Source organism: Prunus mume, linkage group LG2 (genome assembly GCF_029339155.1).
Source record: "Prunus mume cultivar Tortuosa linkage group LG2, ASM2933915v1, whole genome shotgun sequence".
In the NCBI taxonomy this organism is placed as follows: domain Eukaryota; kingdom Viridiplantae; phylum Streptophyta; class Magnoliopsida; order Rosales; family Rosaceae; genus Prunus; species Prunus mume.
In genome coordinates this window covers 4,583,011-4,610,086 of record NC_142699.1, presented here as the reverse complement: position 1 = coordinate 4,610,086, position 27,076 = coordinate 4,583,011, and the positions used below count along the sequence as shown (strand labels likewise).

The 27,076-nt window shown below is 35.9% G+C and overlaps 4 protein-coding genes across 4 annotated transcripts; 2 read left to right on the top strand and 2 right to left on the bottom strand.

The window, feature by feature from the left end:
• Nucleotides 1–1,876: 1,876 nt before the first annotated feature.
• On the bottom strand, nt 1,877–4,094 carry CER2 (HXXXD-type acyl-transferase family protein). The gene is made up of 2 exons (XM_008221026.3): nt 3,623–4,094; nt 1,877–2,855 (listed from the first exon to the last, which is right to left on the bottom strand). Exons 1-2 carry the CDS (start codon nt 4,037–4,039, stop codon nt 1,992–1,994), a joined length of 1,281 nt encoding a protein of 426 aa, XP_008219248.2. The 5' UTR covers nt 4,040–4,094; the 3' UTR covers nt 1,877–1,991.
• A 6,655-nt stretch (nt 4,095–10,749) lies between these two features.
• Nucleotides 10,750–15,494, top strand: LOC103319482 (VIN3-like protein 2). The gene is given in 5 exon segments (XM_008221025.3): nt 10,750–10,963; nt 12,170–12,836; nt 13,828–13,850; nt 13,853–14,146; nt 14,431–15,494. Coding segments are annotated over 5 exon segments (1,887 nt in total). The 5' UTR covers nt 10,750–10,914; the 3' UTR covers nt 15,285–15,494.
• A 408-nt stretch (nt 15,495–15,902) lies between these two features.
• SIC (hydroxyproline-rich glycoprotein family protein) lies at nt 15,903–19,405 on the bottom strand. Its single transcript, XM_008221024.3, has 3 exons — nt 19,206–19,405; nt 18,194–18,538; nt 15,903–17,679 (listed from the first exon to the last, which is right to left on the bottom strand). Exons 2-3 carry the CDS (start codon nt 18,531–18,533, stop codon nt 16,733–16,735), a joined length of 1,287 nt encoding a protein of 428 aa, XP_008219246.2. The 5' UTR covers nt 18,534–18,538; nt 19,206–19,405; the 3' UTR covers nt 15,903–16,732.
• Nucleotides 19,406–22,965: 3,560 nt separating this feature from the next.
• On the top strand, nt 22,966–26,676 carry HYL1 (dsRNA-binding domain-like superfamily protein). Its single transcript, XM_089046796.1, is given in 4 exon segments — nt 22,966–23,369; nt 24,518–24,780; nt 24,901–25,671; nt 25,674–26,676. Coding segments are annotated over 4 exon segments (1,686 nt in total). The 5' UTR covers nt 22,966–23,344; the 3' UTR covers nt 26,301–26,676.
• The last annotated feature ends 400 nt before the right edge of the window (nt 26,677–27,076 follow it).

Genomic DNA, 27,076 nt, shown 5'->3' with positions numbered 1-27,076 from the left:
CGTAGGCGGTACATTACAACACTCTATAAAGTTTAGGTGGTTAATAGTAAAAATTAAAAGTTTAGGTGGTAACCACAAATAACCCTAAAAGTTTAGGTGGTATTTATGCAAATTTCCCTAGAAAGATTGTAGGGAAAGGTGAATGACAGTCTGTGGAATGTTGTCCTCAATAAATAACAGTTGCATCCATAAAATAAATAAATAAATAACAATATATATATATTGTTATGTTTTGTGCTTTTTGATTTCTTTCTTTGCATCTATATCAATGTCAGCAACAACTAGTGTATTGAATTTTAAGTGTTTTATTATTCTTTTTACTTGAGAAAACATTTACTCATATTATTACTTCGAAAAAAATATTTAATCATATTTTTACTTTGAAAAATATTTATGCATTATTACTTTGGGAAAAAAAAGTTCAAACCATTTCATAAATTGATAATTATATTCATAGAAAATACTAGAAACTCCATCCCAGGAATTTTTTTTTTAAATAAACAAGTCCTAAGCATTTTTTTTTTTTTTTTAAAAAAACTAGTTTTAACTTTTAAGTGGGGCGTCTTTTTCTCTCCCACTCACCTAAGGACCTGAACATGAGGATTTATGAAGACCTCTTTAATGAAAGCCATTGAATTAATCTAAGAGCACCTTTGCCGCTCCACCCAAACCATGGCAACAGGCCCACCAAGCCCAGTTTCCTCCCTCCAATGCGCAGCCTGAAGCTCGGGCAAGCTCAAGGGCAATTCTCGACTGGGCTCTAGCCCGAGGCCACTGACGTTAGCGTGACATCACGCATGATGCCAATGCTGATAGCTCCTACCTGGAAGACGCCATGTGGCGTTTCTCGGATGCTCGATCAGTTTTTGTCTAGAAATCCGACGGACTTGATTTTTTTGGCTAACAAAATTGATTTTTTTTTTAATACCAAAAATTTCTGAATTTTTTCCCTATAAATACCTAACCATTTTATTCACTTTCCACACCAAATCTTCATACAACTCTTCTCCTTCCAATATTTTTTAGGGAGTTTCACTAAAACACTCAAAATGGGAGCTTAAATTATAAAAAAACTCAAGCACTATTTAAACATATAAACACACCCAAAACCCATCATTATACACACTCAAAATTCATTTATAAACACACTCAAAAAGTTGACTTTGGGGTTGATTTTGGGTGTGTTTCTATGTTTAAATAGTGCTTGGGTTTTTCTAAATTTATATATTTTTTACTCTCCACTCATATTTTTATACTACTTATCTGAAATATGAGATTATATATATATATATATATTTTAATAAATATCCAAAAATCTTATCTAAAATTTGATGGACACATGGAAACTGAAAATCTTATCCGAAAATTTAATTCAAAAAATTTATCCGAAAATGTTATCTGAAACTTTAGGTGAGAATTTTATAATAAATAGTGACACGTGGTAACCAAAAATATTATCTGAAAAGTTTATCAAAATTAATGGTTAAGTATTAAAAAATAATAATAATAAAGTAAAGTTAATAGAATTTGCCCTTGCCCTTGTCCTTTGGGGTGGAACAAAAAAAAAACAAGAGTGCCATTACTGATGTAAATAGTGTCAAACCTTGCTTTTCCCTTGCCTTTTGGGGTGGAGGTGCTCTATCGACACATCTTTTAATTTGCAAACCAACCAAAAAAAAAACATGGTTAGCGCTAACTGGGAATTGTAGGGAAGGGACAAGCATTAAACGTGTTTTATTTTTTAAGACCACTAACTACATGCGTCGTTATCCAAATGGCTTTTATCAAAAAAGTCTTCACAGGTTCTCATTTTTAGGTATTTAGATGAGCAGGACTAGTCAATATAAAATGGGGACAAACTTTGCACCATCTTGAATTGTTTCCCTTTCAAATAAGTTCTTTTTTTTTCTTTATTCCCAAGAGCTATTTCTAAATTATTCTAATGCACGACAATGGGATCAAACTTGATACACAAACACTTAGAGCAGTTTTCAAGCAGTACTCCATTCTCTTTGGAGCTCAGTTTTCAGCTGCGCAACTTCATTTTCAGGCAGAACCACAGTCACCAGCCGGCCGCCACGAATATTAGCTTCCTCTTTGCCATAATTTGGCCCTGGAAGCACCAAAACAACCCCTTCATCACCAACCCCATTAATGCAATAATTTGCATAAACTGGTTTTTGTCCCTTCAATTCAAGCCCATAAATCTCTGCCTCTTCCAAATTCACAAATGCCAAATTTGCTCCATATGCTATGAAGTCTGAACTCCCACTCTCCAACCCTTTCATTTCCTCAACTATTCCTTTCTCTTCTGCCCTTCTGTTCAAAATCAGCTCCACCAACTCTGAGACATCAGCTTCTGTGACCAAGAAATCAGCTTCAACTGTGCTCAAAACCATGTTGTTACTTGGAATTTCATATTCTCTCTCATGGGAATTTGTGCAAATTGTCACCCTTCTTGTCTGCTCTGAGTTTTCCTTAATTTTCGACAAGGATTTCCAAATTATAGCAGAAAGAACTTCAAAAGCTGAGAACTTGGTTGATTGGTTTGAGAGCAAATGATCAAGTTTCTTGGCAGAAACATGAAAAGTATGTTTCCTCATCTTGCAGTTGTTGGGTGTCACCCAGTAATCTCCTACTGAATCAACCCTTTTCAGAGAAGATGATGTGTTAGGGGTTGAAGGTGCTGGGAATTCAGGTTTTCCAGGAACTGGCACGTGCAAAGGTTTGAGTGGCAGGTGACCTGCCATGATCTTCCCCAACATGTTGATGAATGCTGAGGCAGAAAATGCATCTCCAAGAACATTGGCCCAGCTCAGTCCTACTGACATTCCTCCACATTTGAACCAAGTGAACTGCTTAGAAGAAATCATCACATGAAATAGAGAAAAAACAAAAGAAAAAAAAGAAAGAAAGAAAAGAGCAGTGACATTAGAGGGAAGAACCATGTAATTTTAAAAAAGAAAACGTAAGAAGAGAGTTTGTTTTCTCCTATTTCTAAAGAGAGAACTTGTTAGTATAAGTAAATTTCCCCTCTAACAAACATTACATGAATGACTTAAAAACATTTTGCTTTCACATGTAATTTTTGTATTAGTTTATACTAATATTCTAAATTTTCGGCCTCCAACATTATAATTCTAACTCTGCTCGTATATGAGAACATAAATAAGGGCCGCAACGCAAGAGAAGTGGTAAACATCCCTTCCTCGTAGCTACTCATCACATGTTAGTTACACAATGAAATAATTGTGAGTAGATGATATAACTCATGTCATTGAATTCTCCCCATCTATATAGGCACCCACTGAATATATACTAAATACCAAAAAATATGTAGAAGTAATGATTTAAATTTTTTTAAGAATATATACAATTTAATTGAAAACTAATAGCAAATTATAAATTTAACAAATAGATAGTAAATACCAAAAATAAGTGGTTGTGCTAGAATATAGGAAGAGCAAATCTTGAGTCAAAGCAAACTTTCCACTTCCCCGATTGGTAAACTTGTGAAGAAATTTTCATCAGATATGGTTTGCTTTAGTTTCTAGATTTGGGATTTTGGCAAATTCCTCTTTCCTTTGTCTATTTTTACTTGAAAAGCTAAGCTATAAATTACCTGTAAAAAGACCAAAGGAGAGAAACCAAGATCAGGACCAAGGGCTTGGTTATAAGTAAGACCATCAAAGAGAGAAGAATCCTCCATGGCCATGGCCAGCCATTGATCCATAACTTCCTCAGAATATGCCTCTACAATTCTCACACCACTATCATTGCACTTGATGAAGGGCCTGCCGGTTTCGGATCGCCGAATCCTCCCGGAGGCAGTGAATTGGAGCTGCAGCAGATGAAACATAGGTTTCTTCAGGTCATATATTGTGAGCCCTTCAACTGCATCACTCTTGAAGAAGTAGAGCCCTTCGATGTAATGAAGCTTCATGGCCAAGTCCATGTCTGTGAGCTCATGGACCATGTTTTGCTCAGCTGTCACGGTGGCTGGCACAACTGAGGAAAGCCTCAAGCCTGTTGAAATCATTTTTAGTGAAACAAAATGGTGTCTAATTCATGGCATGTTCAATGAAAACCTTGTGATGGAACTATATATATAGCTAGCTAGGAGGAGTATGATTGGTTATTGCTAGCTACTGCTTTCAATGTAGACTATATTTTGTAGCTGGATATGTTCTAGATCGCCTTTTATTGGATAAATATTTATATGTAATCATAACATAATTACGTGGTGTTATCATATAATTTGCGTGTTATAACGTAAGTCGGTGAAAAACAACAGGAAATTTTTTATGTGACATGATTTTGTCTGAGAATTCTTATCCATGCAGGCATTGGATAAACGTCTGACACATAAATACTGGTTACACCAACACTGTTTTTCAAGTTTATTGTGATGACCAGATTATGTGACATGTAGAATGTTAATAATGTTAAATTTAAGGGAGATGGCTTTAATGACTTACAAAGTTCAGTAGGTGTGAAGTTTTATCATAAAAGGCTTTGGTAGTGCAATTAGTAGTATAACTATTTATTATATGTTATATTTTATTTTGTCAAATTTCTAATGTGGGACTTTATTCATCAACAAATAATACCTTAGTTGTTAGGACTAAAAATTGGTTGCAATGAGAATAACACTGTTTTGTTATACCGGACTAATGATAGATCACATGGATTATATTATCACCCGTGTCATAGTATTATTGGCCAAAAATAATAAAATAGTGTTATTTCCATTTCATGAAAATCTTTCTCCGGTTGTTATACATAAATCAGATTTAGATCATAAACTTATGATAAATGTTGTACAACTAAAAGAAATTAAAGGTACACTTTTCACAGAATCAAGAAGTGCCCATCTAAAAATAATTTTAATTTTTTTCATCTCATGTGATGAGTGAGATAAAATATATCAAATATAGTTGAGTTGGGTACACTGTATAGAAACCAAAATACACCTCCTTCCACCGAACTGGGAGGAAGCATTGATTTCTCCAATCTCACCTAGTTACGAACTCGCCTCCTTCAAGATATTGCTGGAAGTTGGAAGTTGGAAGTTGGAACCCATGTCTCTGGAGTTAGTTGTTTGTCTTTCATCAGTTTTAATATTTGCTTCTCCTCCCTCTTATATCGACCCTGCAGCTAACCTAATTAAGAACTGGCCTCTCAAGTAGCTGGAAGTTGGAACCCAGGACTCGTCTCTTTCTTTCCATCTTAATCTTTTGTGGTCTCTTTCTTTCCTCTTATCCTCAATCCATGCTCATCTAATGAAGAACTAATCTCCTAAAAGATGTAGCTAGAAAACATATGCATCCTTAATTTTGGTTGTTTCCTTCTTCGTCTTATCTTCATCAGAAGATTAAAATGAAAAATTCAATAAAAACGGACATATGTCTTGTCACATATTTAATACACTGACAACTGTGGAAAATAATTTTGAGGGGAAATTAGTTTCCTTTACAAACTTATTTTAGTTCTGCCTTGATCCCTTAATTTTCAATTGCATCGAATTTGATCCGTGCAGTTTGCAAATTGTTCCAATTTAAGAACATTGGTACACTTTCATTCATTTCTAACAAAACGAACGTTGACATATGGAGGGGCGGACCTACCTATAAGGCTATCTTGAGTTGGGCCAGGTAGCTTTTTGAATATATTTTTTTAACCTATTGTAGCCCTTGTTTAAATAAAAACAAAATTAAACCTATATAACTTATCAATTTGTTCCCACTTGTGGTTGGGAACTTGGGGCCTTCGTTTGTGGTTTTTTTTTTGGGAATTTTCCCACTATTTCTATTAATAGGGAAATATTATTTTCCCAAAGTCTATTTTGTGGTTTTTTTTTGGCAATTTTTCCCATTATTTCAATTAATAGGGAAATACTAACAGGACTAAAAACATGTTTTACACTTGTACTTCCTTCTAATATTATTGTGTTGTATTAAAGTTGTGGAATTTTTGCGAAATTCCATAACCCAAATGTTCTTAAAAAGGGCATAGCACTATTTGATTATCATAAAAACTACAACGTCTCTTATTCTCAAACTCCTTATTCACTCGACCTACAAGTCCCTTTTCTCCATAATTTTTTTTTAATAACTTTGCTTTCAATTGATTCGTTATTTTCAGAGAACCATAGTTTTCAATGCAATAAGTTCTTTTCGTTGGTCCACCACCAGTCTGTTTCAAGCTATTTTCAATTCTGGGCCACTTCCTTGTCATCAATGTTTAAAACTTGGTTGGAACATGTGTTTGCCCGTTTTGCGTTTACTCCTGTGATGGAAGGGCAAAGTTCCCCACTGCCTTGAGAACCATAGACTGGTCAACAAGTCAGCTTTCTTTGGTGTGCTGAGCGTGCACTGCTAGTAATAAAATTCTAGCAGACTTAGTTTGGAATGGATAACTTGCAAGTTACTGATTTCTGCAAACAAAAGATTGTGAATTTGGGTGAGAAATATCTCCCAAGTAAGTTCTTTTCTTGCCTCAGACTGGTGAGGACTTTAATAATTTATCTCAGTATAAAGAGGTTGTTCGGCGAATGGTTGATGGAATTTAAATCGCTTTTTTAGCGAATCGCCTTTTACAAAACTATAACAATAAATACTCATGCTAGAGAGATGAAGATACATTGGAACTCCATTTATGCCGGATGGGAGGCTCTGCTGGGCTAGACTGAACCGTCCGGCCGGACCGAATGTTGACAACTCGATTGCTAAGCTTCAACTATAAATCGATACCAAAGGTTGATTCGACAGAGCGTCAATGTACCTTAAGCTTTTGTGAAGCTTCGAGTGGGCGAATCTGCGGCTTCTTCATCTGTAAGGCGGTGGCTATTCTTGAGGGCTTGATGGGCTAGAGGCTGCTTTGGTTTTTTGAACCAAATTTGTAACGAGAGAAATCTCGTTTTGAATGACTTATTTTCTAAGTCTGAACCTTGGGAATTCTAATCTAAAGCTGGTTTTCACTTGGAATTCAAGTGAGCTTCTGGTTGATTTTGAGTTGTTTGTGGTGGCTCAATGAGCTTTGGTTGCTTCAATGTTTTGAAGGTTTTTTGAGATCAAGTGATCATTTTGAGTTTTTGTTTTTGATTGAATTTTTGGTTGTGTTTTTTGGGTGTCCTTTACCCTGTTCACTCCTTCTTGTATTTATAGTAAAACTGTTTCTTCTCTGGAGTAGGGTGATTGTGTTTTTTTATTGGGCGGCAAAGATATTTTCCCCCTTTTCCTCTTCTTCTTCAGTTTTGGCAGATAGGCTCTCGATAGGCGATCACTTCCTGTTTTTCAGCCGCCTTGTGATATTTTACCCGTGATGGTTAGTTTGATTCCTTTTCGGACAGCTCCTGCTTTCTGCTTATCCTCTCTGAGATTGTAACTTGCTTATCTTCTTGGGAGAATTACCTTCTCGAGAAGACAGAAGAAAAATCTCTGAATATACATATATAAGAGGGATTTGATCTTCATTCTTCAGAATCAACTTGATGTCATGAACCCTTCAATCACTTCTTCTATGGCAGTTGCCATTGCTGACTTCCGCCATTGCTGACTTTCGCCATTGCTGACTTTTTATCCCGAAGTTGTCATTGCTTGACTTTTTATCCCAGAGGTTGCCACGTGGGATTGTTCCTTCTTCCGGACTCCTCTTCCTATTATGTTGGGCTGTGAGGCCCAAATCAGCCTTGTTTGCTCTGATGAGCCTTTTGCACTCTTACAGTTTTGGGCTTCCATCTTTTCGCTGGGCTGGATGTGTCAATTTTTGGCCCAAACAACATGTGTATGAATTAGACCATGATAGGTAGGCGAATGGGAGTTCTTGGCGTGATACCTTGCAGTTGATGTGCCATTTTGATTTGCTTGTCCCTTTCTTTTTTGGTCAAACTTTTGATTTTCTTGTCTCTATGCGCACATTCAGAGAATTGATGTCTGGATAATTTGAGCACCTACTAAAAAATTTTAACTCTTTTTTTAGAGTATGTCTGTAAATTGGATGAGCAGATCGTTCATACGAGTTATGGCTGTAATTTATAGTCGGAAAATGCAACTGCCAATGAGAAGCCTTTCCGTTCACAGCAATGCCGATGAATATATTGATGAAAGCCGTATCAGCTCTAGAAAAATTGGTGCATGAGGTTTATTCACTCTCTCATCTTTTGTTTTACAGCAATGCTAAATCGGCCATTTGTTGAGTAATCTCAAAGATTATATGAACAAATATTGGGATTATGGGCTTTGCGATAGGGCTTTGACATCTATAGTTTCCTTCTTCTGGTTTGGGCTTTGGCCCGCCTCTGTATAGGGAATGTGTTTTTTAACCATAATTCAAGATACGTGCACGTTTATTAACTTCGGATATATTAGGCCCCGTTTGGTATTATATTTGGATTCATTTTTTTAAACTCAAAAATAATTTTTGAGTCCAAAGTTCATAATTCATATTTGGTTAAGCTCATTTATCAAAAGTCCAACTTAAAAAGGCCCAATTTTAATAACAAAAAAGTGAGATTTTTTAATTATTTTTTATCTCTCTATGTCTTCTTGGATGGCAAACCTAACCCTGCCATGCCCCGTTACCACTGAGTGAGACTTGAGTGAAAATGGGAGTAAACCACAAAGTCAAATAGGCCCTTTAGCATGCCTCTTGTGGGGCGTTATGCAAGATAAATATAGACTTCGGTCATCTCCAATCAATTACAAATCAAACATCAGTGTTACTATTCATCAATACGATAGGTAGGGGTGGCAATTTCGGACACGACCCGATACACGACTTGAAACCCGCACAAGAAATGAGCGGGTTCAACCCGCACAATAAAAAAACATGTCAATTTCTGGTCAACCCGTTCTGACCCGTTTATTGAAACCCGCTAACCCGCTATAATACCTATTTAACCCGTTTAATAAACGGGTCGTGTAAAACCCGCTAAAAAATAAAGATAAATAAAGACTTCAACACACACTAGGGGTTTCGAACCCCTACCACCCTCATTTCTTTCAAACATCTTATCCACCATGCTACAAACAACTTTGTGATTCTATGATATGCCTTTTGATATTTATAATGTTTTTTTTTCTTTTATGTTTTCCTTTGTTTTCCGTCTCTCTTTTTTTTCTTTCTTTTCCTTCTTTCTTCTTTCTCCTCTCTCTTTTCCTTTCCTATTCTCTCCTTTTTTTTCTCTTTCTTTTCCTTCTCTTTAGTTTTCTCTCATCTCTCTTTTTTCTTTCTTTCTTTCCTTCAATCTGCTCGCCTCTCTCTCTCTCTCTATTTTTTTTTCTTTCTTTTCCTTCTATCTTTTCTCCTCTCTCTATCTTTTTTTTCTTTCTTTTCCTTATATTTTCTCTACTCTCTCTGTTTTTTTTTAATTTAAATTTTTTTAGTTGTGAGTTTCATAACATACATGTTATTATTTATGAACCCGTTACACGACTCGAAACCCGCACAATAAAAGACGACCCGAACCCGACACGACATGTTGATTAAATGGGTTGGGTTCGGGTTGAGCATTCTTGACACATTTATTATCCCGACACGACACGAACTTGACACGACATGACCTATTGTCAACCCTAACGATAGGTGTTAAGTTGTTTCTGCTCCAACCCTCCAAGCTCATAATTTACCAGCCAATTTTATTTATTATTAAAAATTATTTTAACCTCCGTTTGTTTGGTCCTTTTTTGGCAAACAAATCAATCAAATTTCAAATTATGACATCAACATTTTATTTCGTAGACATAACATTTTTGTGCTGATTTTTGAACAATTAGAAATTTGGATTTTTTTATGTGAATTCGAGCTGGATTTATTAATGTTAAAATTTTAATGTCTGGATTTAAATTTTAGTCGTGGTTTTGTTTTACCATTGGATTTGATTTGATTATTGAATTTCGGCCATTGAATTGAGATAGCCTATACTTATTTGGAAAACAAAATTTGAATTTGGACCATTAATATCCAACGGTTTGAAATTCCTGACTATTAAGTGAAAAATGACGTGATGTATAATTGGCTAACAAACACGCCATTGATGGACCTTGTGTAACGACACTAAATGACAAATAGTACGCCGCTTTCTCACTCCATCATGTAGGTTATTGAGTTGTTTTTCTCGTAATTTGGCTTCTCTTTTAATCCACTTCCTCCTAATTTTGCCTAACCTTAATCACAACCGCATTCATTTAACATCTAGGGTCAAAATCTGATTTTATATGTTTTTTTGAATTTCTTGACACTAAACGACACCGTAACGAACTGATTTTTCCTTTACTTCACTCTTGTCTCTAGTGCTTGTTGCTCATTGTGTTGATCTCTCTCCGTTGTTTTTCCATTTGCTATTAAAAAAACTTTATTGAAATTAGGTTAAGTTACAGGGGCATAAAATATAAATTGGCCTTTTTATTTTTGATATTATATATTTTGCCCTTGTTCAATTTCATACAAACAAGGCTTCTGTCTTCCTTTCAAAAAAAAAAAAAGGCTTGTGCCCTGTGGTGTTAAGTTGTGCAACGATGAAAGCAAATAGAGTTACACCCAAACACACATCCACGAATTCATTAATTTAATTGTTTTTTTTTTTAAAAGTAAAAATTGACGCAGACAGGCGCGTGGGTTATCACGCAAAAGAAACATAAAAACATTTATAATAAATAATAAATAAAAACCAATTGGCTAAATTGCTCTCTCGCCTCATTTATACCAAATCTCTTATTTATGGCTATTTTATTATTTTATTATTTCTTTACTCGGATGCCACTTTTCCTCTGACCCTCACTCTCTCTCTCTCTCTCTCTCTCTCTCTCTCTCCTTTCCATGAATTTGTCCTTGTAAATCATCGTCTCTCTCTCTCTCTCTCTCTAAACAAGGCCCTGTATAAAAATAGAGTCTTTGCCTCCTCTTTGGAAAACAATGAACAACCCAGAAGCGAGGGCTTCAGACATGCAGTCTCTGTTCTCAGGTCAGTCACCATTCCCTTTTTTTTCATGCTCTCTTTTTTTTCCTAATAAAAATTTTGTGGGTTTACTCGTTTGCAATGGATTGTGGTGTTTTGTTTACTTTATGATTATTGTTCTTGACAATGTATGTCACCACAAAAGTATTTTGCATCTGAGTTTGCCCTTTTTTTGTATTTTGATTTTTCCCCTTATTTCAGAACATCTTTCTTGCTGTTATTCCCAATGTACGTTGTCCAAGGTCTAATTTTTTGCATAATTATGGATTTGCCAAAATGCAAGAAGTATTTTGCGGATGATTAAAAGGCTTTTTCTTTTTCTGGGGGTTTTGTTTTGTTTTGTTTTTTTTAAACCACACTTGGCTGTTGGTCCCTCCTAGAAAGCATATAGGGGGACACTGTTTAGATTGACTGATGACAACGACCAGCATTGCCTATTGGAACCGTTAACTTAACCCTTCAAGAGACGAGTAGTTTACAGAACTTTGTTTTCTCCTTTTTAAGTTCCTTTTTTTTAAAAAAAAAAAAAAAAAAAAGCATTGCCTATAGGGAGAATAATAACTCATTGGTGGTATGGTAAATCTGTTTTATAAGTTCCTTTTTTTCAATTGAAATTTTTATAAAATAAAAAGCTTAATGGTGTGTGTGTTTACAAGGTTTTGGTAATAAAAAATGGCAGTGCGTTATATATGAGATATTAGGCATTAGATGATGTAAAGAACAGTTGTGTTTTGAGAGTTACTTCTTTGCTATGAAGAAACAATGTGTTTCCTTGGTGTTTGTAGTTCAAACCTCACCCTTCCCTTTGCTTTCCTTTGTACCAAAAGGAATCAGTCCTTATGGAGACAACATGGTGACAAAGTCTACCAAAATTCAAGGGTCCATTTCAGGTTCAAGCCTGTTGGTGTCCCTTAAAAAATAGAAAATTAACTAGCAAAAGAGAGAAACAACAAACCGAAGAGATGTTTTAATGAGTTATTCTGCCGTAGGTTTAGTTGTGACCTTACTCTCATGGTACTTTGTCAGGGCATAAATGTTCTTTTTTGGTCTCATTCTTACTACTTTATATGATTACCCAGGATAAACTATGAAGATGAATTGTAAAGTGTCCTTTATAAGTATCTGCTAGTTTCCTGTGATTATGTTCAACTTCATAGCTTATAAGGCATCTGAAGTTCAGTTTTGATATTTGGTTTGGTTTTGTTTCCTCAGGTTTTGTACTTGACCCTGAAAAGTGTAGCAGGCTAAGCTTGGGAGAGAAGAGAGAACTAGTTCATGAGATTGCCCAATGGTCAAAAGATGCCCCAGGAATCCTTAGTTCGTTTACTCGTAAGGAGCTTCTTGAAATTATCTGTGCCGAAATGGGTAAGGAGAGGAAGTACAGAGGATATACAAAACCTAAAATGATAGCACAGCTTTTAAAGGTAGTATCTGAGAAATCTAAGACTACTACTAAAAGCTCTCCTGCATTTTCTCTTGCCAAAAATCAAACGGGAAAGAAAAGGAAAAGGGACGTAGAAGCTTCCTTTCAACCACTCACTGGCCCAGGTCATGTTTCTCCTGTGACTAGTCAAGAAGGACACCCTAAATTCCAAGTCTGTCAGAATGTAGCTTGCAGAGCTGCCTTAGGGTCAGAGGAGTCTTTTTGCAAGAGATGTTCTTGCTGTATCTGTCATCTTTTCGACGATAACAAGGACCCTAGTCTATGGTTGACCTGTGGCTCTGATACTGCTGATGAGAATGGTCCTTGTGGAATTTCATGCCATCTGGAGTGTGCTCTAAAGCATGAAAAAGCTGGCATTATGAAGAATGGTTGCTGCCCAGAGTTGGATGGAAGCTTCTATTGCATTGCTTGTGGAAAGGTTAATGATTTAATGAGGTAACTAATATTTTATAAACACCTGTGAATATTTAAATCTCAATTACTTACTCTTTAACTGCATACCCAATGTATGGTATGGTACTAGTTGTGTACAACCTGGTCAGTTCAGACCCAACCTAGAAAAAACCAATTGCCTATTCATGAATTATATAGACATCTGCAGGTGTTGCGGTTGTGTGTCTTTGCACACATGCAAACACCCAAGTATGTGTACTGCGAAAGCTACATATTTTGCTTCTATGATTATAAGTAGCAGTTATTGCACAGTAGCAAAGTCTCTAGAACTTACTAGGAAATCTCTTAAGCATGCTATCTACTCACATACACGTGCACTGACACTAGATAAACAAACCAGGATTTCTAGGTGTCAAGCTCGGCCATATAAACATGTACAAAGATGTCTAAAATGCATACCCATCAGAGCATCTGATTAGTGAATCTCCCTTTCAAAGAAGTTTAGATCGTACTAGCCATCAGAGCATCTGGCGTGTGTGACCTTAATTTAATATAGGAAATGGCACCACAAATGTTAACTTGAAAAATATTTTCTAAGATGTTAGGTTATGATAATGTTTAGAAAACAGCATTTTAATTAAGTCACCTATACATGTTTTGATTGGTAATATTTCTCTCTTTTTACAAACTCTTCCAAGAAAATTTGTATCAATCCCCAAAAACTGAAAACTAAAAGAATTAGAACATTTTACTAAGAATACATTCCTAGGAAAAATTTATGTCCTGGAAATATTTTCTATTGATACTAATGTGGCCTATGATTGGTTGAGATGAGGTTGACAATTTGGGTTATTTGACCTAATCTAATAAGCAAGATATATCACTTGTACTGTTTTTTCAAAGAGTTATAGGGAATCAACTATCAGAATGAATGATGTACAACCAGTTGCAATCCCAAACTGACCAACCGAACTTGAGTTGCTGTTAGCACCAAATAATAATGTTGGCTAATTGGAAGATTGATTTTGTGCAGAACCTGGAGAAAACAATTAATGATTGCAAGGAGGCTAGAAGAGTGGATGTACTGTGTCTACGAATTTCTCTATCTTACAAAATTCTTTTAGGAAAGGAGAAATACCAGAAACTACAGAACAGTTTAGAAACTGCTATTAAAAAGCTGAAGAATGAAGTAGGCCCACTGGAGCAGGTCTGTGCAAAGATGGCGCGTGGAATTGTTAACAGGCTCTCTTGTGGTGCTGATGTTCAGAAGTTGTGCAATTCTGCAGTGGAATCTTTTGATTCAATGCTTTCTGATCCTTGCCCTGTCCATGTGGAAAAGGAAGAGCGAGCAAGTAAGTCGTTTTTTCTTGTTTTCAATGATTTGAAATCCCCATTTGCATATGAAGCATCCAGATGGAACACAACACTGGACAATTCATTTTATATGGGTTACGTGTGAGTCTCTGACTACAGTAGGAAATGCAAACTGGTGGCTGGTATCATCACCCTAGTTAGTCAGTTAGTTAATTAGAAGGAGAATAAATAAAGTCCTGTATGGTGATGTCAAACAAACTGAATTTTTTTTTCATATATATTATTTGTTCGCTGATGTTGCTTAATAATTCTGTTGTATCAGCTTGCCGCATCCGGTTTGAAGACTCAACCCCTACTTCTGTTGTCATCGTGCTAGAATATGAGGATAATCTTTTTAACAACTTCTTGGGTTGCAGGCTGTGGCATCGTAAGTTTGATATTAAGGATTATCCAGACCAACCCTCTTTCATTGTTTTGAGGCCAGAGAAGAAATTTACTCTCACCAATCTCCATCCCTCAGCTGAATATTTCTGCAAGGTTTCTTTGTTTAGCAACGCAGGAGTATTGGGTGTTTGGGAAGCTAAATGGGCCACACCTGCATTGTATGATAGCTCTGTTATGTTAGAGAATCAGAGAAGGGAAGATAATATAGCAGTTGTTCAAAATCATTCCCAAGAAGAATCAACCAATTCTAGTGACATCAAATTAGCTTCTGGAGACCATACTACGAAGCATCAATCCTCGAATGGCATCAACAAGAACCAGAGCAAAAGGCTCTACTCACTGCCTTCTCTAACAGAAACTGCTTCTTTGATCAAAGCAGTTTCTCCATTGACACCTTGTAAATCCAACGGAATAAGTAAAGTACCAGGTTTCAGGTGTACAAAGCGAGCAGAGGAAAGTGATTACGACTACTCAGTGAGAGCAATCAAATGGCTAGAGCATGAGGGCAACATAGATGAAGATTTTAGAGTAAAATTTCTTACTTGGTTCAGTCTGAAAGCTAATATGCAAGAACGAAGAGTGGTCAGAGTATTTGTGGACACGTTCACTGATGATCCATCAAGCTTGGCTGGGCAGCTCATCCATAGCTTTGGGGATAAGATTTGCTGTCACCAAAAGAATGACCAATTTTTTAGCATTGGTCTTACACAAGGTTGTGCCATCAAATTTTGAAGGGACTTGTTTTTATGTGAAAATTTTTAGTAGATAGGACATGATTTAGAAAGGTAGGTCTTTTTTTTTCCTGGTTGAAACAAATGTAGGTTTTGTTAGGGAGACAGGAAAATAGTCATCTTCTTGATCAAAGAAAAGGGTTAAGCTTTTTTATTTTAATTTCTCGTTTAGTAAAGTTAGGATTAGAGATTAAATTGCATATGATCATCCAAATTTTTCTCTTTTTTTTTTCTAAATTGAAACGTAAAAATGATATGGTGGTTTAATGTTTACCTTTCTTCATCAGAGGTTTGATGTGCTGTTATTAACACTACAAAAGAAAAATCATCATGCAATCCTCATGGTTCACATTCATTTATTGAAATGGTGAAATGGTATGAAAGGAGAGTAAGATGACTTTAGTACAGTGAATAAGGATTCCCTTTATAATGACCACAATTACAAATATCTGCACAAAACAGCCAAGAGTTTTTAATTTCAAACCATGCAAGCATATCACTAACAATAATATTACTCACCAAATTATTCTTCAACTTTACTCACCAAATGATGTGTTTGTGAGTCCATATTTGATTAAATGTAGATTGAGACATCACTTGGTGAACAAAATATGATGAATAAATTGACGTGTAGCAGAGCTCAATTGCTATAATCCTAGAATAACATTGATATTATAAAAAATTGAATATTTTACTTGAAAAGCAATCCAAAAAGGATGAATTGCATAATCTATGCAGTTAAAACTTGCAGATTTCACTAGGTTCACAAAAAGAAACATGAAGCACACATCTTCGCAGTTCTCGGACTTCAAGCTGCAAAAGACAGACTTCTTAGTGCTAAAAGCCAGTTTCAAAATCAACTTTTGGGGACAGTAAGTTGCAAAAGGGCGATTAGGTTTTTCCAATACATTCTTGAAAGGAATGGCATTGCTTGCACGCAAAATTGTAGCACAAGGATATCTTTCTCCGGTGAACATGAACAAAGAAAACTGAGAAAATAATTCAACTGCAAATGGAACTTCTCTAATTGCAACCTTAACTTGAAAAACACTGATACCATGATTCCGTCTTAAACAAATTCCAGAAACCAGCAGCCAGTTGACATCTCCCTTTGTTTTTGAAAATTATCACATGCCAACACATCAAACTCTCAGTGCTTTTAGAAATCCATCGATCCAGTTGGTGCCTACTTAGCACCACTATGGTTTTCCATCTTTCTCTAAAGGGCATTAATATTTCGAACTTCTTCCAGGAAATCAGGAGCAATTGTTGCTTGGTGCACCATTGATGGCTTCATTGAATGAAGCGACCAAGTGCTCTGTCAAGCTTGGTTGTAGAGTGCAGTTGTTTGAACCTTCTGTACCGCTTGCTTCTATCTTCTGGTTTGCCATCTTTTTTACCGGTACATTAATACAGTGAGAGGCTCTTCCTGGAACTCAGAAGCAAAGGTTATGTAGTTGGTGTGTCCTTGACAGCATCATTGAATGAGGCGGCTAAGTACTCTGCCAAGCTTGGCTGTGAAGTGGACTTGTTTGAGCCTTCTGAAATGCTAGCATCTTTTGTGCTACTAGATTTTTCAATTGGGGGTTTTGAAGAGCCAGGGCTGTAGTAACGTTTCATGGGAGTATCTACCCCTTTCCAGATAACAGGTTTCAAAAACTTCCATGGGTCTTCAACCATGGAATCATTGTAATACCGCTCTGGCCCCAATTGTTTTTCCATTGTAGAACGACCATGAGAGCCCAGCCCTCTTCCACCTCTCCGTCCCGATCCAGGATTTGTGCTCCAGTGCCCCCCACCTCTTCCTGAACTTGAACTAGGACTAGTATTGCCTCCATGTACTGAACGAGGGCTTGGACTATTGCTACGCCAGTGCCCCCTGCCTTGCCCACTATTGGAACCAGGGCTTCCTAGTGGTCTAAATCCCGGGCTTGCAGGTGGTCTAAATCCAGGGCTTCCTGGTGGTCCAAATACAGAGCTTCCTTGTGGTCCAAATCCAGGGCTTCCTGGTGGTCTAAATCCAGGACTTCCTGGTGGTCTAAATCCAGGGCTTCCTGGTGGTCCAAATCCAGAGCTTCCTTGTGGTCCAAGTACAGGGCTTCCTGGTGGTCTAAATCCAAGGCTTCCTGGTGGTCTAAACCCAGGGCCAGGAAACCTGCATTCTCTTGAAGGATCAGATGGAAAACTATAATTGGCAGCACCTTCAGCTCCATTCCAGACTTCGGGTGGATTTCCATGATGCATAGGGAATGGTCTCACTATTCCTATGGGGTTTCTTTGAGGACCAAAGTTTTGACAGAAACCTTGTTGTACTTGATACATTCTCTGATCTGGTGAATAATTGCTCTGAAACTGATGGGATGGAGGAGCAGTCATTTCAGGGTTCCTTGGTCCTCCTAAATTAAATTAAGAAAACCAAAATCAAGAGGAAAGACAAAAGACAAAAACTAAAAGGCAGATAACTAAGATGAACTTCAAGTGTTCAATATTTTGGTTGGAAGAAAGCAATCCGAGCATGCATCAAATATTACAAGACCACACTTCTATTTGGATAAGTATATGACACTTGCAGTGAAATGAAATTAAAACAAAAACAGCCAAATCTTTTCCAGCACACACCAACGAAGAAAATAATTTGATAGTGACACAAGGAACCTTAATGTTACCCACAATTTCCAACTTCATACCATAAGCTGGCAAAAGTTATTGAAGAAGAAAATTTATGGTTTAGAAACTATTTCATTTTCACTTTTAAAACCAATATCTTATTCACTGATTCAAGAATAGGAGTTTTCCATACACCCCCACATGACTAGAGTTTAATCAAAATCAAATCAAATAGGCCAACCATGCATGAATTATAGGAAATCCAGCTCAAAGAAATTTTTTCTGAGGATAATTACACACTACCTGAAAGAGGTGACGAAAGCCTTGCCATAGGAGAACCACCCGTCCTTGCCATAGGAGAACCACCCGTATTTGAACGTCCAAAATTACTCGGCGCAATCTGGTTGCTAACTTTAACCCTTTTAGTGTCAGAAGAGAAGGCTGCCATAGGGTCTGTGTAAAAGTCAAACCTAGAAGGAGCACAAGGTTCCTCGTGCACTGGTATAGCTGCACTATCTTCAGCCAACGGATTGGAAAGGTAACCGGGTACAGCTGAAGTTGTAACACTATGAGAAGCTTCAGCTTCTTCAGCTTCTGTGCGCATTGCCCTTAGTCGTTCCTTTCTTTTCTCAGATTCGTCCATTTAACCTGAACACAACAGTTGAGAAAAACCCATTTGATTAAATTAATATTCATCAATCTAGACACTCTCTTTTTTCTTGTCAAAATAACATCAATTGAAGCTAAACCTCAAGTCATAAAATCTTTAAGGCAAAAGACTTGTCAACCTCAAACTACTTAAGAAAAACCCTAAATTCTCATGAGATAACAAGTACAAAAAACATCGACCCTAGAGTAATATTTAAAGAGAATTTAACAATTCGCATAAAATTGAGAACCCCAAAACCTTCATCATTAAAATTGTAAATGTCCCAATTGCTGTTCTTCAAAATTTGCAACTTAATTCACTCACTCTATTAGCTTTCTACACCTAATTCAAGTAATCACTAAAGCCCAACTCTTTGGTTTGTGATGGAAATCATCACAAGATAGCACAAAGTAGAAGTTAGGCATTGTGAATCAAAATAGTAAAACTAAATGTAGAAGCAAGAAATATTTGTAAATGAAAAAGCTTTTTCATTACAATAATGAGGTATAAACTGGGTTTAGAATGGGGGAGCCAACAGTTCATGAAAATTAGATAATAAAAATAATTATTTTGGAAATAAAACCAGGAAGAGACATATATAGTGAAATTTATTGAGTCTCAAATTTAAACCCTAGCAGAGAGAAATAGAAGAAGGAGAGAGAGTACCTGAGGTTGTCTGTGTTGTCTTTGTGAACCGGAATGCCTGAATTTGTCCCAAGGGAGAGAGAGGGAGAGACGATGTTATATTTTTTTAATCGCTTTTTCTTTTCTTTTCAAAACCAGCAAGAGGAACCCACGATGGGTTAACCTAAAATGGGCTGGGACTTTTTCATTTTGTCAAGAAAAAAGAAAAAGATACATTGGTCAGGGAGAAAGTTTGGACCAGAATATTTACACTGTGGTTGTGTTGTAGTGGTTTTCTTTTTACTTGGCCGAATTTTTCTTCAATTCTAGGATTTTTTATGATAAGGTTTTAATGAGGTCACATTTATTGCATCACTGGTTTGTTTCTTTTTTAAGCTCCTCAGAGTACTTCCAGTAGTTTGCTTTCTATTCACGTGAATAGTGGATGTCCTTAAAAAACAATGTGTGTTTCAGTAGTTGCTCTTTGCCATGACAAATACTATTCATTTTTTTGTTTTTTTTCATTGGGTACCTTACGTGTCAATACTATTAATATCTCATAATCGGATAAAATTTTTGGATAAGATTTTTGTTTCAAATTTCAGATAAAATAAAGAATTTTTTCTTTATTCACTAAAATAAAATCATTACAATTAATAAAATAAAATACATGAATTACAACTAATTTTTTAAACAAAACATTAAAATACAATGAACTGAAAGGCAAGCAAACTAACTTAATGGTTTTGATCATTTAACCAATCCGTGTTGTTAGGTCCATTGTCACGTAAAAGTTTTCGTCTCATAACATCCCTTCGTTCTATCTTCTAAAATTGTTTTGTTTCATAGGACATATGACTTGTATCCATGGTCATAGTTTCTCGATCCTTTTTTCAATATTTTCTTAGCATACATACTCCTTTTCTTTGCATTTATACTCCATTTCTTTTGCATATTCTAGTTGGATTGCCCTATCGCTTTCTTCGGTTTTCATGTCTATTTCAAGTCTCATGGCGTTTTACCTTGAAATTTCCTCCAAAAATTTAGATGCATTAGTAGAATTACTCCCTCTCTTCGCCTTTGCCGCCTTCCTCCCAATAGGTCTTGGCTCATTTTCGATGGATGAGTCTTGACTCATCGGGGAATCCATAGGCAAATCCGATGCCCGTGAATCATGGAGTGGCGTCTCGTTCAACACAACCGTTGGACTCGTTGGAATAATTCTGAATCTCTTACAATTCTTCACCGCCTCCCAACATTTGAAATTTTTTTTGCATTGCCCAATAGCACCATACCACATTTATGCTTGCATAATCTATATAAAAAATAAAAAATGGAAATGCAAGAAACTTTAAAAAATATTGGCAATGCAAGAAATTTTAACAATTTATTGAAAATGCAAGAAATATTAAAAAAATATATAGATATTGCAAGAAATATTTAAATAAATATTGAAAATACAAGAAATATGGAACAAAATATAGAAAATGCAAGAAACATTTAAATAAAAATTATACAAATTTATAAATAAACCCAATTCTAGACATGTATTTATAATATTTAAACATAAAACACACCCAAAATCAACCATAAAGTCAAATAAATTTAGTGTGTGTAATGATGGGTTTTGGGTGTGTTTATATGTTTCAATAGTGCTCATTTTGGGTGTTTTAGTGAAACTCCCTAAAAATTAATATGACATTAAAATTAACAAAATGAAAATTACAAATAATTTACCTCATTGCTATGATTTTTCCCGCTTTTATAGTTGTCCATCGCTTTTGTCAAGACATCTCTCCATTTCACCAACTCTTTATTGAGAATTTTCCACCTACTAGAATCACAAGAAATGAAGGTCCACACTTATTAATCAAGCATTGATTAGGAATGGATGGTAACATTTGGTATAGTTGGTAGAGAACGCTTCCTCTGTGGCATGGTAAATGCAAGGTTTGGCTCATGCTCAACTCTAATGTCCTTAAAAGGCCTACTATGGATAAACAAAGAAGTCCAGCCAGGTCAACCTTTGGTCTAAAGGCATCCTATAAATCAGGCTGATCATAGGCGACCATTATCATCACAACAATAATGGACCAAAGAACACGCCTATCAAACCCATTAATCATCCTGCGTCACAAATCAAACGGATTATTGAATTGACGTGTCAAATAACGAGTATTGACAGGCTCAATAAATGCACGACGTGTCTCCCACCATTACCAAAAAAGTAAATTTAGGTTTTAGCCCAAAAAAAAAAAATCACTTTTTGAATAAGCCAAAACTTTTTAAAAAAAGACAGAAAAACCTCTCAACTTTCAAATCAAAGACATGCAAATGTAAATGATTCCTAGGAAATCCAAAAATAAATAAAGACAATTTTGTCAATTTTGGCTTCTTTTACAAAATTTCTCTCTCCTTTGTGTTTTTTCAAAGTCTCCCTACTAAAAACTAGCCATGAGCCGTGTAAAAGCCAACCACCACCTTGTGGAGAAGGTAACCATTACTAGAGTTAAGAACTCTATTCTGATTCACCTATCTCTAATGCTTTTCATAACTAACTTAGGCATTAGAGACTCTTAGTTTCACATCACACTAATGCTTTTCATAAGGAACTTATGTTGAAGAATGCATTTTAGTTAAGTTTTAATTGTTTTAAAAGAAATTATTATTTTTCAATAATGCATTTAATGGCTCTAACATACCAAAAATGTACACAATATTAATCATAATTAGATTCCTTAATAGGTGAAACATGTCGTATATTACCTGCGCATGTTTGGCATGTTAGAGACATTATATTCGTTATTGAAAAAGAATAATTTTTTTAAAAAAAAAACTAAAATGCATTTTACAACATAAGCTCATTATGAAAACATTATATACAATAAACATTTTTTAAAAAAAAAGTCCCATAAGGAATAAATAAAGTAAAATAACTTTATTTTTTAGCTAGTCGATAACGAATTTTGTAGATTAATACAAACACAATATGTTTTTAACCGGTCATTAAATGGGGTCATTTGTTATCAAGACAACTTATTAAGATCGTGCGTATTCATGTCATGCATGTCATCGGATCATTATGATTTTGCCACGTCTCTTGTTTATTTACCAAGATTTTATCATTGATTTGTAAATAAAATTTAAGAAAAAAACAAGCAATAGATGGCTGAAAATATTTTTTTTATTATAAAAATTAAAATTTATGTTATTATATTTGGGAGTTTCATTAAAACATCCAAAATGAGGGCTGAAATTATAAAAAAACCCAACACCCAAAACACTTTATAAACACATCAAAGACCCATCATTACACACACTCAAAACTCATTTATAAACACAAAAAAAAAATATACAACTGTTGATTTTGGGGTTAATTTTGGATGTGTTTCTATGTTTAAATAATATTTGAATTTTTTTATAAATATATGTCTAAAATTGAATTTATTTATAAATTTGTATTATTATTTTTTACAAGTATTATTGGGGAGGGGAGAATTGAATCCTAACCACTTTGTCCAAACTTTTTAGTCCCGGGCCCGGCCCGATATTTCTTTTCTTTTCAGAAACAGAAAAAGTCCCAGTCCATTTCTCATGGGTTTCTAGTTTTTAAAAGAAAAGAAAAAGCCTTAAAAAAATTTAACCTTCTCTCTCTACCTATCAGACAAATCCAGGTGCTCCGGCCAGAAGACAAAACAGACAACCTCCAGGTACTCTCTCTCTGCTAGGGTTTAAATTTGATATTCAATCAATTTCACTATATATGTCTCTTCCTGGTTTTATTTCGTAATTTTCATGAACTGTTCGCTCCCCTTTCTAAATCCAGTTTACACTTTATTGTTGTAATGAAAAAGCTTTTCATTTACAATAGTTTCTTGCTTCTACATTTATTTTACTATTTTGATTCAAAATTCCTAGCTTCTACTCTGCGTGCTTTCTTGTGATGATTTCCACCACAAAACAAAGAGTTGGGCTTTAGTGATTATGCGAATAAAGTTTTCATTTTTAACTTTTCTCCTTTTTTTATATTAAATTTTCTTTTATGGGTTTGGAGTCATTGCTTCTACATTTTAGTTTCTTATACTTCTAGCTACTCATAATTTTCTGATTATTTGTTTGTTTGATTTTCAGCACGAACAAAGAACTGGGTTTCATTCTGTTGTCAAGAAACTGTCAGAGCTATGGCCACAAACGAAGGCTTTCAAGGTATTCACAATATTAACCCCTTTTGTTTCTCCTAAGTTTTTGTTTTGTCTTGGTGCTATGTATATGTCGTTCCCTGGGAAAAAAGAAATCCTTTTTTTTGGAGCTTCAATATTAGACTGGATCGTGAAGAATAAGTTATAAAAAAATAAAAATAAAAATAAAAATCCTTTTTTCCCTTTTGCTTGGAGAATAAGCTATTTAGTAATTACTCATTTGTTTCTGAGGTCCTTTAATAAAATGGGTTTTTTTGGGCATTGAAAAATTGAATGATCTTATTTGCCCATACATGGTTGTGTGAGAAATAATGCAGCCAGGATAAATTTTCTCTTTTCTTTCTTTTCTTTGGGGTTTTTATCACCCCATAGTTTATAGGAATTATGTGGAGAAGAGACACAAGGTCATTAAGTTGATAGATTCATCAACTGTAGCTAAATTCAAAAGTTTAATTCTCTCATTTGATCTGAAATTTTTCTTTTTAGAAAAAAAGACACCGTCGTTGTTTCGTGTGGATGTGGCGGAAATGTGATTTAAGCTGATTATCGTTTTACTTGTGAGTGCCAAACTGGTGCGGGTAATGTATCAGTGGTTAATATTGGCTACCACAAATAGAAGTCAATAGTTAACATTGGTTTTAGACTTTTAGTTTGGTGAATAGTCGACCTTACTTGGTATCACTGTTTTTTCTTTCTTTTGATTTCTTACCTTTTCCCTTAGGAGTGCGTGTTGTTGGAAGCAAAAGGATGTACTATTTGGCTCTAGATTTTTCTTTCCCTGGGTGGGGTATTGCTGTGTTATTATCTTAGTCCTTTTCCCCTTTGTTTGATTTCCCTGTATGTGGGTATGATGTGCAAAGGTATGGAAGGATGCGCAAATGTCTGTTTCCAGAATTTTTGCACTCACATAAAAGAATCAAGGTGTTACCATTATTGTGTGTCAAAATCCTTCTCTGCTAGATAGTTTAGAAAAAGAATGAATTAGATGCATTTGGGAAAGTAATAGTACGTCAGCTGGCTATGGAATCATGTTCTTTCCCCTGGAAAGAAGGCTCATACCTATCTAGTTTCATGTCGTATATATGTATCTTTCTCATGGATTTAATAAGCTTGGGTTTATGTATCTTATTTCATATATTTTCTGTCCTATACAAGGTGTTTCAAATTGCTATGTATTCAAGAGCCAGTTACAAGAATATGCACAAAAAGTGGAAATACCTACACCAGTATATGAGACTATAAAAGAAGGTCCTTCTCATGAGCCTTCCTTTAAGTCCACAGTAATAGTTAACAATGTCAGATATGATTCTTTGCTTGGGTTTTCCAATCGTAAGTTAGCAGAGCAGTCAGCTGCCGAAGTTGCTCTCGTGGAGTTAGCTAAGTCTGGTGATATCAATCAATCCATCTCACAACCTATTGTAAGTTGATTTATCCTTCACTGAATTACTGAGAAAAGCTAAATTTGTTATTATTGCTGACTCATTGACATTGCATCTCAGTTTAATCATGGCTAACTTTGATTTGGCTGTTTGTTCTAGCATGAAACTGGTCTGTGCAAAAATCTGCTTCAAGAGTATGCACAGAAGATGAATTATGCTATTCCTTTATATCAGTGCCAAAAGGAAGAAACTCCTGGTAGAGTGCCACTATTTTCATGTACTGTAGAGATCGGGGGAATTCGTTATGTTGGAGCTGCGGCAAAAACGAAAAAAGAAGCTGAGATAAAAGTAGCTAGAACTGCTCTGTTAGCTATCCGGTCAAGTAAATCTGAGTCATCTATGGAACCAGTTGGCAACACTCAGTTAACAGTGCTTCCATCTAAAAAAAGGCGGGCAGAATCAAATACTAAATCTGAAGAGACTGCTAATGTTCCTAAACCAAAGAAAGGTCGATTTAAGAAGAGAAACTTCAAAAAGAAACTCTCAGGAGACATGGTGGGCCAGACTCAAGTTCGAAATGTAGGTGGTAGTGAAATATCAGGAGGGGGAGCTAATCCATCTGTTAAACCAATGGATGCAGAAGTTACACCAAACGCTCATGACTCGATGTCCCATGTTATCCCAAGTGAGAATCGAACATCTGCCTCGGAACCTGGTTCGGTTCCCCAGGTTAATACTTTTAGTGCAAAAAAGGGACAGTCAACAGCTTTGTTTTTCAATCATGGCGACTATGGGACTCTTGATGAGGGAGCATTTCCAATTTCATATGGAAATATAACTCCCTTGGCCAAGGAAGTCAATATGGTGTCCGGAGCAGCGGAGGCGGTTTCACTTGCAAACAACTCCAACTTACAGCTTTTCAATCATGCGACGACAATGGGACTCTTGATGTGGAAGCATATCCAATTTCATGTGGAAATATAACTTCTGTGACCAAGGAAGAGAATATGGTGTCTGGAGCAGGGGAGTCGATTTCACTTGCAAACAATTCCAACCTACAGCTTTTCAATCACGGGGACAACAATGGGACTCTTGATGTGGATCCAATTTCATGTGGAAATATAACTTCCGTGGCTGAGGAAGCGAATATGGTGTCCAAAGCAGGGGAGGCGGTTTCACTTGCAAACAACTCCAGCCTACAGCTTTTCAATCACGGCGACGACAATGGGACTCATGATGTGGGAGCATATCCAATTTCTTGTGGAAATATAACTTCTGTGGCTGAGGAAGCAAATATGGTGTCCGGAACAGGGGAGGTGGTTTCAGTTGCAGACAACTCCAACCTACAGCTTTTCAATCACGACGACAACGGGACTCTTGATGTGGGAGCAAATCCAATTTCATGTGGAAATATAACTTCCGTGGCCGAGGAAGCGAATATGGTGACCAAAGCAGGGAAGGCGGTTTCACTTGCAAACAGCTCCGACATACATTATTTGGAGGCTTCAAATGTCATGGCTGGTCTGAACCAATCAGGAAATGAATCCAAGCAGGTGTAACATATATGGTAGGAGTATTCCTATAAAAGAAAAGAAAAATGAAATATATGGTAGGAGTAGGACTTATTATTATCTAACAGAAAGTGAGGCCTGCAGTTGTTTTGAACAAGGATGTGAGAAAGAGCCTTGACTTGCAGAACAGGGGTTTTAGGTTTGAACCCTCACGGCACCTTGGTAGTGTATGTGTGAGAAATCCCCCCTCCCCTTTGTAGTTTAGATTATGGCATCGGCTTGTGTTCACTGAACTGATTTGATTAACTTCCCAGTTCGTAGAATACCCCATTAATCTTGTGGATGGAAGGCGTGTATGTTGTTGGCCAGGATTTCTTTTGGAATAGTGAATTATGGACGTTGCTAATTATTTTTCTTTTCTTTCTTTTGGGGTTTCATCTGTCAGCCTTATATTTATTTTTATAAATAAACTCTTCCTCCTTACTGCGTGAACAAAGCTGTCTCTTCCTCCAAATGAGTAAAACGAAGAAGGCCAACTTAATTATTTTCTTTTGGTAAAGAAGCCTTTGTTGCCTAATGGGTAGGGTTAGGGATAGGATTAGAACCGTTTTAATGTAATTAAAAAAAAGAAGGCCAAATAATCTTCTTTCAAATTCCCAAAACTCATTTTAGTTAAATGATGAAGGAACGAAAGATGATTTATTTCCTCCATTTCATTGCGACTTTCCAGAAACTATAAGGTGTGAGACATAAGTTTTTCTCATGGTATAATGTGTTACCAATTGAAGTGCTATAATATAAGTGAATGATACATGTATTATAAT